The sequence below is a fragment of the Trachemys scripta genome, chromosome 4 (assembly GCF_013100865.1).
Source record: "Trachemys scripta elegans isolate TJP31775 chromosome 4, CAS_Tse_1.0, whole genome shotgun sequence".
Taxonomy (NCBI): Eukaryota; Metazoa; Chordata; order Testudines; family Emydidae; genus Trachemys; species Trachemys scripta.
Genome location: NC_048301.1, coordinates 113291207 through 113308402, shown reverse-complemented (window position 1 = coordinate 113308402; position 17196 = coordinate 113291207). Strand labels below are relative to the sequence as shown.

Below are 17196 nucleotides of genomic sequence, written 5' to 3'. Positions count from 1 at the left end.
TCACTTAGTTGACTCATGTCACTTAATTGAGTAATGAAAAGTTACCCTGCAGCTAAACGAGAAAGGGAGAAAAAAGGGATGAGAAGGGGCTTTCGTATCATATATAGCATATATGAACTAGTGCGTTATCAAGTCTCTCTTAAATGACCTAAGCACTTGTCCTGGGAGACTGTGCCACAGCCTAATGCTGTAGATCTTCTTGTTAAGGAATTATCTTCATATCCCATGGCAGTTACATATTTAGACCCCTTAGCACTTAAGAACTCCATCTGCTTCGTTTCACATGTAGTAAGAAGTAGTTCAGAGGAGAAGGGGTTAATCCAACCTGAGTAGCTCTTCTATCCTTTCCTATGTCTGCAGAGAGGGGGAGCCTCAAACTTCCGTAAGGCAGCAGAAAGGACGTCCCCTGTCCGCAAGCCCAGCCTGAAGATGGATGACACCTTTGAGAACATCAATGAGCTGGGTACCTTAGAGTTGATGAGCAAAGACCTAGATCTGGGTCCATTCGGGCCACTGAAGAAATCCGTGTCCACTGACTCTCTCAGCTCCATCTCCTCCATTGGGAATAACTTTGGCCAAGACTTCACTGTGGGCCAGGTGGAAGTCAACATGGAATACGATGTGTTCTCCAACACCCTGCACGTCACGCTGCTGCAAGGGAAGGACCTCCTGGAGAAGGAGGACGTCAACTTTGAGTCGTGCTTTGTGCGCATCAGCTTGCTCCCAGATGAACAAATCATTGGCATTTCCAGGGTAAGTGTCTATCACCTTCTCTTGCAGCATGTTTGGAGGTGTGTGTGTTAAGTGAAATGCGTATGGGACTAGTCATTGTTCATGCTATACAGACCTCTGAGGAGCTAGATCTCAACCTCCTTGTGGCGAATTGGCTGAGCAGTTAGGGGTCAAATGTGAGGGGGCATCTCCCGCTGCTCTTCTTCCCTGATAGGAGAGTGATAGGGCAGCAACAGTCAGTAGAGTCAGGGGGGATGAATGATTTATGAGGAGTGAGCCACAGAGGCAGGGGAGAAGTATGATAGCTGGAAGCAGTTGGCAGAGTGATTATTGCGACCCATTGCAACTTAGGGCCTCCTAGTGCTTGGAATGGCTACAACATTACCTCTAAGCTCACTGTACCAGATAGCTAGGTGTTGGTATGGCAGAGTGCTCATGCAACCCTGCAGCTGGGGAGAAGGGCGGTGTGGGGTAGGCAGTGATGATGACATAATGCAATGTCATCTCATTTTTCAAAGAATTGGGGTAGGTTCTCAACACATGGTCACTCCTGCCATAAAACCTATGGGCATAGGAGTTCGCAAATGCAGAACCACACTCTTGTCCCATTCCTAATTGCCCATGATGGAACCTGAATGAATCTAGTTTGAATGAAAAGTATGAAGAAATGTACATTTTGAGTTGGAGAAGGAGCAGTTTTATCCAGCTGGGAAGGGGGTTAAAGTTATGCACTGGTGACCTTCGCTGGTTGTGCACTGTAGAAAGACTCTTTATTTCAAAATTTGCCAGTAGGGGCAAGTTTGCACCATGTGGGACATTCTGCGTCTCCTCTGCTAGAGCAGAAATGGATGTACATTTAGGAGCATGTTATACAATATAGGAGACACCAAATACCTGCTGTTCAAGGATCACCCCACATTTTTCAGTGTATCCTTGGGCACAACTAACTCATCACGTGTATGTTTCCATGTCCCTCCGAACATGAACAACCCGGGAGGTCATGTCTCCATGACATCAGAAACCAGAGGTGCTAGAACTAAGGGTGCAGGGGCTGTGCTTGTGGACTGGGTGTGCTTGACCTAAGGGAACAATCCCCAAGGGTCCTGTTCCTATAATAAATTACACAGCCTCTGCTGCTGTCCCAGCCATCTCTCCGCCACGTACAGTTCCACCACCCAAACAAGCAGAGGCAGAAATGTCGCTTGCAAATCCAGACTCTGATGCTGAAATTGACGGCCACAGCTTCCACGTCTCCTGCTTGCTTGTGACAAATCAGTATTCATTTCTGCTGTAGCTTGGCTGCTTCTAGAGTTGGGCAAGTGCCCCTGAGCAGCAGCTGTCCAAAGCTAGACTGCACTTCTCTGTGAACTGAGAGTACGATCGGTTTGTTCTGGGGATCACTTTTATCTAGCAAATGCTGGGCGCACACTGCATAGTTCCTCTAGCGTGGGCTTCCTTCCTTCCTATTTAGATACAGGCAAGCACTAGGCATTGATCAGTTCCCGGGGACTTGTACTAGTGTTTTCCAGACCCCTGCTCAGATGTGGAGTCTGTCTTTCCAAGCGTGAGGTGGGCCTGTTTACTCTAGGGCTATCATGGGCCGTTGCAGACAATTCATGATTCGTGTCACACTTGTTTATGAGGCATGAGATCGTGTTCATAAGAAAAGTGTGTTACCACTGTTGAGAGAGGAAGGATGGTCCTGTGGCTTGAGGTGCTGACCTGGGACAAAGAAAATCTGTGTTCGGTTCCTGATTCTGCCACAGACTTCTGGTGTGACGCTGGGCAAGTGGCTTAATCCCTGTGCCTACTTCCCTATCTGTAACATGGGATTAATAGTGTGTCCTTTGTCTGTCCTGTCTGTTTAGACTATACACTCGTCAGGGCAGGGACTGTTTTCTTACTATGTGTGTTCGCAGTGCCCAGCACATCGGGGCTCTGGTCCCAGCTGGGCCTTTAAATGTTACCATCATCTAAACAATAGTCATCATCTTTAGGAAACAACCCTGCGTTGTCGGCTGAGAGGGCCAAGATCCCCTAATAGGAATGAGGGATGGTTCCCTGTGATTCCCTGTCAGCTGAACGTGGTAAAATGGCTGTTAACTGACAGCAGAGGGAGGCAAGCTTTCGAGGGCTTTCATTCAAAAGCCTGCCTAAGGCAAGAGCTCTTCCTATGCAGACAGGATCACTTGCTGCGGATGCTCCTGGGCTGAGCCGACCAGTCCAGCTCTTGCTATCTCCAGCGTGCGTTTGAAGGTGTGTCTGTGCCTGCGGGTTTCAGTTCCAGTTCTGGAATGCTGAGCAGCTGCAGGAAGATGAGCGGCTATTGCCGGGTGCCCCCTGATGAGCATTTTCCTGGGTGTGTGTTCTTGCCAGGCCATTCACAGCTCGGGGCGCTCATGCAGTGTGGGCGGGGATTCAGGCTGCGGGGATGCAGCCCAGCTACATCCATGGGCCATGTTCAGCCCTGGCATTAACGGGCAAAACACCATTTGAGTCAGTGGCATCGCACCGACTTCTGCCAGCAGAGAATTTGGCCCCCTGGCTGTAAAGACAGTGTCAGCAGAATTGTGTGAGGGGAGTCGATGGATGGGCACTACTCCTCAGTCCAAGTGGCTTGTCCTGCTCCATTCCCCGCTTTGTAGCTGATTCAGCACCTGAGCCAATGCCCACTGAAGTCAGTGAAAAGACTCCCATTGATTTTGCTTGGATAAGGCTCCCGATATACCACAGTGAGCTGGGAGGTAGATGCAGCACCATGCAATGCACCTGGTATGTCCACTGTGAGATCCAGTGGAGTATTATCCTCCCCACTGCTCAGCACTAGCCCTTCCATTTCTCCCCTGCTGCATCGGTTGTGAGTAATGGGTTAATCCCAAAAGAAACCTCCACTGGGGCATGGGAAGCTCTGGGCAGACCCAGTTATGATTCAGAAGCTTCTTCCTTGGAAGTTGCTTGTGGTACTATCGGTCAATTTACTAACTGTAATGGGAGCAATTAAGTCTGTTCTATGAGATGGAAAGGACTGTGAAGAGAGTTTTGTTTCAATTGCTTTCCTAGTCAATGAGCTGCAGGCATGCCCTTCTAGCTCTTGGGAAGCGAGTCTGTGAGCAGTATGCAGAGGACCTGGAAGATGCTGTCTCGTGGCGAAGGAAATAGAGGGGGGAGGCTGGACTCCTGAGTGCCATTCCCAGCTCTGCTAATGACTTACTGTCTAGCCTTAGGCAAGGCACATATCCTCCCTGTAACTCATGTTCTTTATCTTACAACTGGGGTAGTGATACAGACCCACTCCCCAAGGGCACTGTACTAACTCATGCCTGTAAAGCTGGACATCTCAAGCATCCTGGATTTTGCAGGATGTTCCACTCTGGCTGAATCAGGCTGCCTGTTTCACTGCATCACAAAGGCAGGCAAGGGGAGGAGGGACAGACTTCCACCAAATGTGCTGTAGCCTATGGGAAAATGCTTTGAGGAGGAGACCATGGCCTCAGATCTTGTCTCTACTGGCTGCTGTCTATATTTTCATGTACTTCATAGCCCTTATTACTGACCAAGACCTTGTATCCCACCCCTAGGAGCCTGCCTGTGCTCTCCAGCTGGCTCTGAGGGAAAACTGATTGCGACAGGAGCACTCCAGCTTCCAAATACTGGGCGACTGAGCTGCTCCTCAGCACATGCAGCTGCTCTGATTTGCTGCCCTTTCCAGGAGGCAGGCGAGGGAATAGGGCAGGGCTGTGAATGAGGTGCAGACTTCGCCAAAGGAAGTCTATAAGTGTATAGTCGGTGGGGCAAACCCATAGTGCTGGCTGGTCTGGTTTTCGTCATACTGGTTATATTTCTATGCCTGGAATGGAGGGGGAGACGGCTAATGGTGGGGAGGAAGGTGAGAGAAAGGAAGAATATTAAAGGGAGACAGTGGGAGACATGTCAGATCAGAAAAGAAATATAAGAGGGGTGGTTAGGTTGGGACCCAGCATGTGCTTAACCTGAGGCATATGAGTCTTCCTGTTGAAAGTCAGTGGAATTGCTCATATGCTTAACGTTAAAGCACCTACCTAGGTGTTTTGCTGTATCGGGGCATTGAGAGGGGAAAAGCTGAACTGAAACACAAACAAATGATGCCAAACGATAGAGAAAAGTGGGTGGGGAAAATCCAGAATGTGAAAAAGACTTGAAAGAAAGATGCATTGAAGATGGAGAATAGGGAGAGAAGAGAGAGGAACAAAAAAGATGTAGTCGGTCATTATTTTATCATATATAAAATTTAGTTTCTATAAGATTTTTGTATGTGTGATTTGTTGTTGCTATATTTGTGTGTGTTACCCCGGAGTCCCAGTCCTTGACCAGGACCTCATTGTGCTGGGCGCTGTACAAACACAGAACAAAAAAAAGGGTCCCTGCCCCAAGGACCTTACAATAGAAGTGTAAGATGAGAGACAACAGGTGGGGAAGCACAAGGAGACATTGAGATAATACAAATCAGCATGTTAGACAGTGGTCTCAGCACACTAGCTACCTAACTGTTGTCAAGGTATGGAGGGGTTGGTTTGTGTTTTATTACTAGTGGCTTATTTATTTCTAGCAAATCTAACAAGTTTCCCAGTTTTGTACTCAGAGGGCCACTTCCCTCCTAAATCCACTGGCCTCGGACACTCTGTGGATCATCAGTGATAGGTGTGCTGGAGCAGCTGCCCGGTCGCTCAGAGCATGAAGGCTAAGCATTGGTGCCAACCACCATCCATTCTATTCCTCCTTCCGTTGCATGTAGCTCGCTCTTGCCTGTCCTGTCCACCTCCGTCCTGTTGGAAATGGCTGTCTGCTTCCAGCAGACGCGGGCTGGAGTCTTAGCAGCGTTGTGTGGTGTTTGTGCTTGGTTTCTGGACAAGCTGATTTGAGTGTGGCCAGGGAGGGAGAAGCCCCTGGGAGGTTAGATATGGAAAACGTGAAGACAATTAAAAGTTTGAGGAAACTGGACTGGAAGTTGCATGTGGTTTCTGTAAATGGGACGTTCCTCCAGCTGGTGATCCCGATGGGCTCTGTGTGTCACGTAGGAGGCAAGTCTCTCTCAGGAGCTCGAAGGAACATGCAGGCATGTTTCACATTTGCACTTGCTCCAGGGCAATGATGCCCTTCTGCTCAGATCAGTACTGGGTTTACAATGGTGCCATGACGCTGAGTCCAGGCTCCAAAGGGGCCCCAGCCCGCTCTACTTGGGCTGCAGTCCAAGGCCCCGCCAGCTCTTCTCCGTCCCCCACCTCTGTCCTGCACCCACCGGCAGCCAAGCTCCCCCCTCCCACACCTCTTCTCTGCCTCCTCCCGCAGCGTGCTGCATTCCCGCTCCTCCCCCTCCCTCTCAGCGCTTCTCCCACCGCCAAACAGCTATTTGCCGGTGCTCCGGGAGGGCGTGGGAGGAGCGGGGTTGCAGTGTGCTCGGGGGAGGAGGTGGAGCAAAGGTGGGGTGGGGCCATGGGGAAAGGGGTGGAATCGGGGCAAGGCGGAGCAAAGGCGGGGCCCCCACACTCCCCCTACGCACCCCCCCCGCCGTGAGCTGCTCAGGGTAGGGTGGGGGGCTGGGAGCACCCCCAGCCCCCTGCCCTGACTCCTGCACCCCCACCCACATAACCAGGCCCACCCTGAGCACCAAACAGGAGCTCCTGCACCCCCCACATTCCCACCTGCACCCCTTGCACCAAACAGGAGCTGCCCCAGGTAAGCGCGCCACACCCCAACCTCCTGCCCCAACCCTGAGCCCCCTCCTGCATACTAACTTCTGACCAGCCCTGCACCACAACCCCCAGCCCGCTCCTGCACCCTAACTCCCTTCCAGACCCTGCACCCACAGCCCTGACTCCTGCACCCCCTCACACACACCCAGCCCCCTGCCCTCCCTGACTCCTGCACCTCCCTCATATCCCCCCCATTCCCCTGCCCTCCATGACTCCTGCACCCCCCTCACACATCCTCAACCACCTGCCCTCCCTGACTCCTGCACCCCCCACCCCCACCCTGAGCACCAAATGGGAGCTTCTGCACACACACCCATATTCCCATCTGCACCCCTTGCACCAAATGGGAGCTACCCCAGGTAAGTGCTCAACACCCCAATCTTCTGCCCCAACCCTGAGCCCCTCCCTCGCCCTAATTCCCTCCCAGACCCTGCACCCCCTGAGCCCTCTCCCGCACCCTAAGTCCTGGCCAGACCCTGCATCCCAACGTTTTCACATATATTTTTTTTTTATAAAATGCTCTTATCCAAAGCACTTTACAATAGTTAGCTAACGGTACAAACAATATTTGGAAAGATCATTAAGTGGTCTGCCGAGACCCTCAGCAATTTTCAAGTGGTCTATGGAAAAATAAGTTGGACTACAAAACCAATCAAGGTACCTCACTTTGTTTTCATTTACTTCCTATTACTTATAGGAGGAGGATGAAGGAAAAAAAGAATGAAAAACGGGGGTGGGGGAGATAAGAGAGAATGTTCTTTTTCTTGGCTGGGTCCCAAGGAGGGGCCCCCAAAATGAAGCTGAGCACAGGGCCCCACTAACTTTAAATCTGCCACTGGGGCTGACCCCTCCCCCACAGCTCCCCACACCGCAGCAGGGGACTGACCCTCCCCACCCCCCAGCTCCACATGCTGCTGCCAGGACAGGGGCTGACCCCTCCCTCACCCCAGCTCCCCACACTGCTGCCAGGGGCTGGGGCTGGCCCCTAAGCCTCCCAAGTCTCATTCTGGCTGGGGCTGACCCCACAAGCCCTGCTACCTGACACCTCACGTCACCTCCCCCCCACACACACACATTCCTCCACACCCTGCTAGGGGGGCACACCGGATTTTTTTGGTAAACTGGGCATTTGTTCATTTGCTCTTGCCAACTGATCAGTTGGCAAGAGCAAACAGGATAAATGCCCGTTTTGTCAAAAAAGTCAGGATGGCCGGGACAGAGCTTAAAAAGGGAACTGTCCCGGCCAAACGGGGACGTATGGTCACCCTATCTCCAGGCAAGTGGGTCCTGAGGGAGTCTGGCCAGGATGGGGGCAGACCCTGACCTGGCTAATCGCGCCACTCCCGAGAGGCCGGAGTGATTCCCGCCCTGGCACTGGACCAGCCCCGTCACCTTCCAGCAGGGCTGGTGAGTGTGGTCAGGGGGCAGGGTGTGAGGGAGGGGGTCTCGAGGGGGGGGGGGGGGCTGCTGGCCAGTGGGGGGGTCTCTTGCGGGACAGTGAGGGAGGTCTGTGTGTTGGGATGCTGGGCAGTGGGGGGTCTGAGTGGGGTGCTGTGTAGTTGTGGTGGTGGGCTGTGGGGAAGTGCATTGGGCAGTAGTGGTGCAGCTGTGTGTGGGGGTGCTGAGCAGGGGTGATGGTGTGCAGGCCACTGTGCATTTCTGGTGGAGGGTCTGTGTGGGGGGCTGCTGGGCGTAGCAGTTCCAGGGAACGCTGGGCATAGGGAGTCAGGGGCTGCGTGGCATGGCATGGGCCCACCCCCGAGGGGAAGGGGCACGTTTGCAGCACAGGGCTGGGCAGGCCAGTGTGCGTCTGGCAACTGCCGGATTGTATACAGTGCCCTTGCACTGGGCTGGGTGGAGCGGGGCTGGCCCCACCATGCTATGCCCCATTGCCCCTGGCTGGACCCTTGCTCTGGGGACCGACCTCCCCATGCCATGCTCCTTTGCCCCCATGGGGGCCCACAAAAGGTTAATCCGGCCTTGGCTCAGATCCCTCTGCCCTGACGTGTATCAGTTTATACATGTCAACATCCCAATTTACCTCCATGTGCACGAGCCATGGCCAAAAGATTCAGATCGTTTCAACAAATGAGGAAATAAAATGACATTGCACAGGGAGAGCCTGGATTCTATGGTGTGTTTTTTCAAATCTCCCCCTTCCTAAATCTCCTTGCTGCGGCAGTTGCCTTTTAATTAGCCACGAGATAAGGAAAACACAATGAAAGATTTGCAAGTGCTCAGCACACACTACTGGGACTAGACCCTCCCTGCTGAGCTCTTTGCAAAATCTGGCCCCAATTAATAGACTTAGCTCTTATATAGCACTTTTTATCAGTAGATCTCAAAGCACTTCACAATCTTTTAAATCACCCCTGTGAGATAACACAAGAGTATTGTACAGATGGGAAACTGAGGCACAGAGCGGCTAAGTGACTTGCCCAAGGTCACAGAAAATCTGTCAGAGCAGGGAATTGAACCCAGGTCTTCGGCCAGTGCCTTAACCACTCTACCATCCTTCCTCTATGATGGTGGGTTCCTGACAATCTTGCCCATAAAGTCTCTTGTTTCTTTTATTTTTTGAGGGGGCAATTTTTAAATAAATCCATTTCTGGTAAATGATGCTAGGTGGTCAGCTTGAGACACTCCAGTCTTGTTCTGCCATGGAGCAGGGACAGCTGGGCTTGCTTGCTTCTTCCCCACGCCCATCCCAATATGCCTTGGCTTTTACCTGGAGAGACACCCTTCAGTCCCCAGGATCATTCAATCCCTGGCCTCTCTGCTGCGGCGGCCCACAAGGGTGCCATTTAATACCAATTGAGATGGTGGCTTTTGTGCCATAGAGTCCTGCCCAGTGGAGACCAAACTGAAATCACTAATTCATATAGCAAAGGCCACATAGGACAATGGTGAGAAATTAATGACTGATCACTGCTATTCTGGGCTGGATTTGAACCAGTCACCAAGGCCCTGATCCTCCAAAGGTCTCCATGCAAGTGAACGCCTGTGGCCATGCCAGTGAAGTCAGTGGCGCTCCATACAGGTGCAGGACACCACCCACATGGAGTTATTTGCAGCTTTCCAGCTATTGCAGGATTAGGGCCCTACAACTGAAAAGCTTCCTGCGCCATTGCTCTGAGAATTTCAGCCCCATACTGCAAAGTCACTTGTTAAGGCGGCAAAGAGCTTTCCAGTACAAACCTGATTTTTGACCATATCCTCTAAGTTCCTCAATAAAAGAAGTCCTTAATACCCAACATGTCTCATGATTCTTCTCTAGCCAGCTGGGTTTCTTTGGTTGGGGGTTGTTTTTTGCTGCTTTCTGTTGCAAAGTTTGAGGTTAGTTGGGCCGGGCATCTTGGAGGTAGTGAAGTTGGAGAGTGAGATTGTTCATTTTTGGAAAAGGCATATGATGCTTTTGTCTCTGGCCTAGACAGCCCAGCCTTGCTTTATTCAGTTGTCCTCAATGAGAAGGAGGGTTTGAGCACTTAAGGCAGGTTGCATGGTTAATTCTGGAGTTATTTGCTATCCAAAATGGACACCCTGAACGTTCTGCCCAGTCCTGCCATATGTTGATGGCTGATCCTGTACACCGTTGTGCCCCGCTAAGCTTTGGCTTAAAAAAGAAGTCTTCATATCACTGCAACTAGCTTAAAGATATGAACTGATTCCAAGAGGTGGAAGTTTGTCCAACTCATGGCAAAACACCCCAGCCTGTCTCCTTTAAGCCAGATATAGGGTCTGATCCAAAGCCCATTGAAGTTAACAGGAACCTGTCCACTCATGTCAATGAGCTTTGGATCAGGCCCATAAAACAAACCCCCTCACAGCCTGAGCTAGAGAACTCAATCTACTTCTATACAGACTAGAACCCCAGTGTATCTGCAGCACCTCATCCCTCCTTCCCATTGGATGCTCAGACCCTGCTGCACACCATTATCACGTTCACTCGTTACAAACTGGCGGCAGATGCCCGAGCACCGCACCAGGACACACTGAAGCCTGGTTCGTAGCAGTAAGAGATGCAGAAGGCAGGCAGAGATGCAGGAAACAGAACTTTACTGAATGTGAGAGACCAGTGCTGAGTCTCTACTATTTGTCCAGCTGCAACTTATCTCCCTCTTGCCTTCCAGAGCCCCTGGTCCTTTACCACCCCGATCCCTCTAGAAACGTGATCCTCTTTCTCAAGTTCCACTTATTCCGCTGCAAGGTCCACATGCAGAATGTTACATTTTCAGTTTGTAGGCCCTGCTACTTATGATTGGAGAGGCTCAGAATCAGTGGGGAGGGAAGGGAGGAATGCAAACATTGTCACAAATTATTGTTTCTTTTTTGCTAAAGTTTTGTTTTCACCAACACTTACTCACCAGCTTTATTTACAAAATACCAGTATCCACATTGGGTGGGCAGGGGTAGAGTTACAGTAGGGTTGCCAGTTTTGGGTGGGCATATTCCTGGAGGTTTCATCACATGACATCTTTAATTAAAGATTAATTTTTAATTCCTGGAGACTCCAGAACAATCCTGGAGGGATGGCAACCCTAAATTACAGGGTCAGAGTTAAGGTTGTCTTTGTGGAACCTTATCTCCAAATTTCCTGGCTCTCAAATATTTGGTGGTTTTGGAGGTTTTTTAAACTACAGTGGTATAAATATAATGTTGTTTGGAACTAACTGCTGTATATTTACAACTCTAACTCTGGCCTCACTGAATAGTTTATCTGGAAATTCAATGAACAAAAGAAGGGACAAATCATCTTAGTAGGTAACAAATTTTGGCTTCCAAAGAGATCTGTATAAAATACTCCAGCAAGTATAAAATATTATCTTTAAAATATTTTGACAGTGCCCTTTTAAGAATAATTTTCAGCATAAACACCAGACTCTCTGAATTTATGCTTTGTAGTTATTATTTATTGACTCTATTTACAATTCACTAACACTATTTATAGACGCATACTGGCCTGAGACAAGTAATGAAGACACATTAATCTCTTTCCTGTAGTGTGCTGCAGTCCACTGAAAAAAATCACTAACATTTATATAGCATCTTTCCATTCATAGATCCCAAAAAGCTGTAGCAACCATAGATATTTATACATTGATCACTCCACCAGTGATGTAGTGGAGCCATTTCTGAGAGCCCATCTTTTCTCCCAGAGAATACCTGGATCTCCCATTGACCTCAGTAGGAGTTGTTCATAACCCTTGGGGGAGCACAGGACCATTGGGTGGCAGGCAGCAGCTGTCTAAGACCCAGATGTTGCAATTGGCTTTGCACATGCAGACCTGGTGTTCTCAACTCAAGATAAGTCTCTCAATATCTGATGTTTTTCTTTAAGCTCCAGTTCCCGGATTCATGTGGTTAGAGGAGGACCTGAGCTTTCGTTTAAAGAAACAGGAAGTTTCTAGCCCTCACGATTTCAGAGAAAAGCTGGAAAATGTGAGGCTAGAGCATCTGAAAGGCTCAGAATCTGGACAAAGATAAAGAACCTCAAATTAATTATTTTTAATGATTCCATGAGTTTTGAATGCTTGAGGTTGGCAATACCACAGAGCCCCATCGAAATCAATGTGATCCCTGTCTGTGTGCAAGGGTGTGTCTACATTGCAATTAGACCCGCGTGGCTGGCCCATGCCACTGACTCAGGCTTGCAGGGCTCTGGCTAAGGGGCTGTTTAATTGCAGTGTAGGCATTTGAGCTCAGGCTGGAGCCTGGGCGGTGGGAGGTCCCAGCGCCCAGGCTGCAGCCCGAGCTGGAACATCGGTACCTCTTAACCCGAGTCAGCTGGCACAGGGCAGCCATGGGCTTGTAATTGCAGTGTAGAGACACCCCCAGAGTCTACCCATGCTTAGGGGATCAGAGCCCAGCAGTGCCCTGTGATGCTCCAGGACAATCAGTGGAGAATGCTGTACATCAGCTAAATGAGGCAACAGGGAGGATTTTACGAGCGCCAGATGTCCGGTGGTAAGTATCATGGTGTGCAGGATCTCAGCTTCCCGGACTGACTATAGGAACTGGCAGGGTGCAGAGAGGGAAGAAATGCAAACAAAGGTGATTTATTACCACCCGAACACACAGCTCCAAATGGTAGAACTCAGACAGGCATGTTCAGGCCTTAAGAGTGCATCTACACTGCAAAAACAGCCCTGTGGCAGTGAGTCTCAGAGGCCAGGTCAACTGACTCGGGCTTGCAGGGCTTGGCTACAGGCTAAAGTAGCAGTATTGGTGTTCCTGTTTGGGCTGGAGCTGGGGCTCTGAGGGTACGTCTACACTGAGATAAAAAACATGGAGTCTCAGACGCTGGGCTCCAGGCTGAGGCCAAACATTTACACTGCAGCTGTATAGCTCTCTGAGCCAAGCCCCGTGAGCCTGAGTCAGCTGACCTGGGCTAGATGCGGCCATGCTGTGCTTCTTTTATCACAGTGTAGACATACCCTGAGGACCCACCCCTCTTGCCAGGTCTCAGATCCCGGGCTCCAGCCCAAGCAGGAATGTCTACACTGCTAGTTTTAGCCCCGGTGTATTCACCCCATGAGCCTGAGTCAGTTGATCCAGGCTCTGAGACTCGCTGCTGTGGGGTTTGCTTTTTTTACTTTGTAGACGTACCTTAACGCTCCTATCATACGATACTGTAGCCTCTGTGGTTCTGCCCTTCCCCTGACTACAGCAGGCAGTGTGGTGGTTGGTCACCCAGAGCCTGCCTCTGGCCCCATTCATCCTCTGTTCCACACAATCAGTCCCATCAACATGTCATTGGTCACCTTTCCCTTTGTCCTTGTGGAAGGAGAAGCAAGGTCATTAACGAGCCTTTGACCACTTGTCCCTTTCTGTGACAATAATCGGTGTGGAAGCCTTATCCACCGGCCTGCATTGTGTGTGAGGTGATCTCCCCCCACCCCAATGGCAGTATCTGCCATGGCACGTTGTTGGCATCCAGTGCTGCAGTGCCATGCTGCATGAGCTTTGTCAGCGTACGCAGCCCGGCTGGATATCCCAGGTCACCATCTGTGACACAGCCTGTCTCTCTGGCAGCCCTGGGCATACTTAGTGCCTGAGAAGTCTATCCAGAAGCTCAAGGGAAGCGAAAACAGCGCAGCCTGCAACGTGTTTGTTTATTTCCACAGGCCAGAAACAGCATCATTTATTTGCAGAGTGACAGTCACCCCATTTGTTGAGTAATGATCAGTAAGAGGCCAATGCTCCTTTAGCGTTGTGTTTATCTATGGCAAAAGCAGAGTATTACAGTTACTGTGGGAACCAGAGCCTTCACAATTTTTGTGTGCACAAAATCTCAGCCATGAGGACTGCATTCAGTTTAGCTATTTGCAGTGAGTAGATTACACTCCACAGTGGCACAAGATCAGTGTCTCTCCTCTTAAAGGTCACTTGCCATTTCTCACTGGAAACTCCTGAGGGTCCGTAGTGACCAGCTGTGTAATCTGGAAATCATTTGCACTGCACAATAACAACAACTTCCTTATGGGTTTGACAAACTTATGAACAGCTTCATGTATTCTTGTGCGCCTGTAGATGTCACTCTTTATATTAACTGTCTACCTATACTCTCATATAGTCAGCTATATCTTGTTTATATATAACACCTGTAACGCTTAGGGCAGGAGCATCAAACGTATGGCCCATAGAACAGTTTCATCTGGCCCATGGACTTCCCATGACTCTACCTGTTGTGTTCATTCCCTCTGGGGCACCTGTCATTGGCCACTGTGGGAAGACAGTATACTGGGCTAGATGGACCTTTGGTCTGATCCAGTATGGCCATTCTTATGTTCCCTACATGAAATCCCCAGCCCTCCTGCACATGGGAGAAGTCTGAGTTCCCACAAAATGCTGGGCCTCTCTTTTTAAAAAGTCTGGTTGCTGAGTAGGTAAGACGCTCCACTACAATCCTGACAATCGTGGCTTCAAGTCTCACTTGATCTCACGTTGAAAGGCCACCTCCAGTTCACCCAGCTGCAAAATGTGTACCTGATCCACCAGGTTGAGGCAGTCAGATGTGATGCTGACCATGTCACTCCCTTTTGTACCATTGGCTATGAAACTGATGTGCCTTATCTGCATCCATGCGATGAGCCACTGGCTTGGGGGAACTTTGAGTTTAACTCTTTTTAAACCCAAACTGAAGATGGCAATGAAAAGTACAGTCTGAAGAAACAGCCGAGGCTGGTTTTGCCTTGCTGGATGGCTGGTGGAGCTGGATTCCAGTTGCTGCATTTACTGCTTAAGTGTTCTCATCACAGAAGTAGTGTTACATTATTCAGGTAATTAACACCCTTGGACTGCACACTGTGATAAATAGTGTTGTTATTAAGCAGGCCTTGGGAGAGTTCCATGTGCATAGAAAGGGCAGGGCTAGATGCTGGCAGGTTTGATAGATATTGTTCAGTGCCCTCCATCACGGCTAAGTTAGAGGTGGTAGCACATTCAGTTGGCCCAGCTGAGCAATTTAAAGCCCTCTCCATAGAGAACAGGCAGCTGCACATTCTCTTAACTATAAAATCTTAACAAGCCTGCAGGGAGGAGGAAAAGCCTGAAAATCAACTTTTAAGAACCCCGAAGTTTTGTCTGTGTGTTCAGGTTTTTAAGACAGCTAAACCTGAACCTAAGCAGAGAAACCCCCCTGAACATATTTCTCAGTCTCACTTTCAAGCCGTGTTCCATTCAAGCACAGCTAGGAAGGTGAAAGGAAAGCGGATGTGATGAGACCTGTTTTGTCATGTAGGCATGAATGGTAAGCCCAAAAAATAACGAGCTCTCTGCTTCCACTGAAGTCAACAAGAGCTATGGGTGCTTGCAGTAGAAGGGGGATGTGTTTGGTTACGGTCAATAACCACGCTGTTGTGCTATATGGAATCACAGTCTTAAACAGAGGATGTGTTTAGTTAGAAAACAACTGCAAATATAAGTGTTGCCCACTGTTGTGATTTTATCATGAGTCTGACAATGTTTGATATTTTTCTTAAAGCGCCAGCTTCCAGAGTCTAGCAACTACCTATGGTGGTGTTTTTTTTTTTTTTTTAAGGTAAATTTCTTGCACTCGTAGTTGCAGAGAAAAAAACTCAAAACATGGCTAGAGTTGCACCTTAAAGTTTAGAAACCAGAAGGCAGAGAAAAACTATTATTTTTCAGCCAGTCTCATTATTTATTTTTGGGGGGCCTGACCATGATTTTTGAATGTTTGAGGTTGGCTGTAGTGAGACTCAAACAGGCTTCCACTCAACTCGAATTACAGCTTTGTCTCTTTTGTTTATCAGGGCTATTCCTTGTTCGGAACTCTATAAAGTGAACAGAGACTTCTAGTGGCTGAGCTTGACGTGCACTTCAAGTAAACGTATCATTTCACACATAGTCCATAAGTGTATTAGAAATTGTCGCTCCTGACAGTGCCAGCACCAATACAGTAGGGACCCAGCATCTCCATAAAAACAATTATAATGAGGGAGAGCATCATTAACTCTGCATCTAGACACTGCTACTATAACTGCTGGGAAACGGTTGGGTTTGTAGAATTGGGCTGGCTATCTTGGGGTTGAGAGGAAAGCTTCCTCCATTCACCTCTGACTTTTTACTCAACACAGCTGTGGGACTCATGCATTTTCCGGTTCTCCCCAATTTCCATACCCCTGTTCTGATCCTGCCTCTCTCTGGGTGAGCTGCTGAGTCCATGAAAGCAGCTTTCTTAGTATTCCTGTGCTCTCAATGTGTCCTGAATGAAGAAATACAGAACAGCAGGAGGAAGTTAATTTAAATACTTTCTGCCCCTCCAGGCAGGTTCAAAATCAGTTTGAAGGCGAGGTGAAGGTTTGCATCCATTATGCTCCTCACTGAACCCATTGTCACTGCTCCACCACCACGGTATTGCTGGGACTGCCGCTAAGCAATTCCTCTGGTGTAGAGAGCAACAGAGGGTCCTGTGGCACCTTTAAGACTAACAGAAGTATTGGGAGCATAAGCTTTCGTGGGTAAGAACCTCACTTCTTCAGATGCAAGATGGTGTAGAGACAGATGCGATAGTATTTCAATGACCGCTTGAGCCCTAGGGCCCTCATTAGAGAGGCGCTCCTTGGAGGAAAGAGGGCAGGAAAGCAGTAGGAAGGAGGTGTCTCTGTCTCGAGAACGTCAGAGCGAGGGTGCTGAGTGTGAGCACTGCAGGGAGCAGGGGATTGCTTGCAGTCCTTGGGGAATAGCAGGCCTGCTGGTCTGCTGGAGCTTGGGGAGGAGACTGATTCCTTTCGAAGCACCAGTTCATTTAAAGCTACTGGTCTTCACTGTCCCATTTGCCAGTCCGCTGCACGCTCGCCCTGAATCCCTGCAAGGATGACTTTGTGGTCAAGGCTTGGCAATGGGACACAGAAGAGCTGGTTCAGTTCCTGCCACAGACTCCATGTGTGACCCTGGACAAGTCCCTTAGGGTACGTCTATGCTACAGTAAAAAACCCATGGCAGCGAGTCTCAGGCCCAGCTCACAGGCTTGTGGGGCTTGTGCTAGACGGCTAAAAATAGCAGTGCAGGTGTTCCCACGTGGGCGGGAGCCGAGGGTCTGAAACCCAGGGAGAGGGAGCCCAAACAACTACGCTGCTATTTTTCTCCCGGGAGCCTGAGTCAGCATAGGGTTACCATACGTCCGGATTTTCCCGGACATGTCCGGCTTTTGGGGGCTCAAATCCCCGTCCGGGGGGAAATCCCCAAAAGCCGGGCATGTCCGGGAAAATCGGGA

The 17196-nt window shown here is 49.6% G+C and overlaps 1 protein-coding gene across 6 annotated transcripts in view; it reads left to right on the top strand.

Annotated features, from left to right (window-relative positions):
* The window catches only part of SYT12 (synaptotagmin 12), a 61198-nt gene that overhangs the window by 19279 nt on the left and 24723 nt on the right, over positions 1–17196 (top strand). For all 6 annotated transcript variants that reach the window (XM_034770454.1, XM_034770457.1, XM_034770458.1 and 3 more), the window contains one exon: positions 361–753. In XM_034770454.1, the coding sequence (XP_034626345.1) occupies positions 361–753 (393 nt within the window). The remainder of the gene's footprint in view (positions 1–360; positions 754–17196) is intronic.